The sequence below is a fragment of the Cucurbita pepo genome, unplaced genomic scaffold, assembly GCF_002806865.2.
Source record: "Cucurbita pepo subsp. pepo cultivar mu-cu-16 unplaced genomic scaffold, ASM280686v2 Cp4.1_scaffold006915, whole genome shotgun sequence".
Taxonomy (NCBI): domain Eukaryota; kingdom Viridiplantae; phylum Streptophyta; class Magnoliopsida; order Cucurbitales; family Cucurbitaceae; genus Cucurbita; species Cucurbita pepo.
The window spans coordinates 1-556 of NW_019652860.1; the positions used below are offsets into that span (position 1 = coordinate 1).

The following is a 556-nucleotide window of genomic DNA, read 5'->3' on the forward strand; positions in this document are numbered from 1 at the left end:
AAATTTTAAGTTTTCGTTTATTATGCCCATCTGAGAGAGTTGGAAATGTGATTGGAAAAGGAGGAGTAGTAGTAAAGGCTCTTCAGCAAGAGACAGGCTGTGACATCAAAGTTATTGAAAGTGCCTTGGACCCAGACGATCGCATTATACTTGTAACTGGTCCTGCGGTAGGGTAATAATCCATTGAGTATTTGAATCATGAGATTTTTTATATTGGCCATATTGGCCCTCTATTAACTCTTCATTTATAAACTGGTTACTTTATTATTTTTCATTAACCCTTTGAGACTAATTCAACTTCGCAGAATCCAGATGACAGAATATCACCTGTACAAGATGCTGTTTTTCGCGTTCAGGCCAGGATTGTCAAGGCTGTACCAGACAGCAAGGAGCAGAACTTGGTGGCTAGGTTTCTTGTTTACTCCAATCAAATTGGTTGTCTTCTTGGGAAAGGTGGCTCCATCATAGCTGAAATGAGAAAGTCGACTGGTGCATATATTCGTATTTTAGGAAAGGAGCAGGTCCCAAAGTGTGTTGGTGAAGATGAAGAAATGGT

The 556-nt window shown here is 39.7% G+C and overlaps 1 protein-coding gene across 1 annotated transcript; it reads left to right on the top strand.

Moving 5' to 3' along the window:
* Positions 1 to 5: 5 nt before the first annotated feature.
* Positions 6 to 551, top strand: LOC111787200 (KH domain-containing protein HEN4-like; the record flags this gene model as incomplete). The annotated part of the gene is made up of 2 exons (XM_023667291.1): positions 6 to 167; positions 306 to 551. Coding segments are annotated over 2 exons (408 nt in total), but the record flags the coding sequence as incomplete, so codon positions are not given.
* Between the last annotated feature and the right edge of the window lie 5 nt (positions 552 to 556).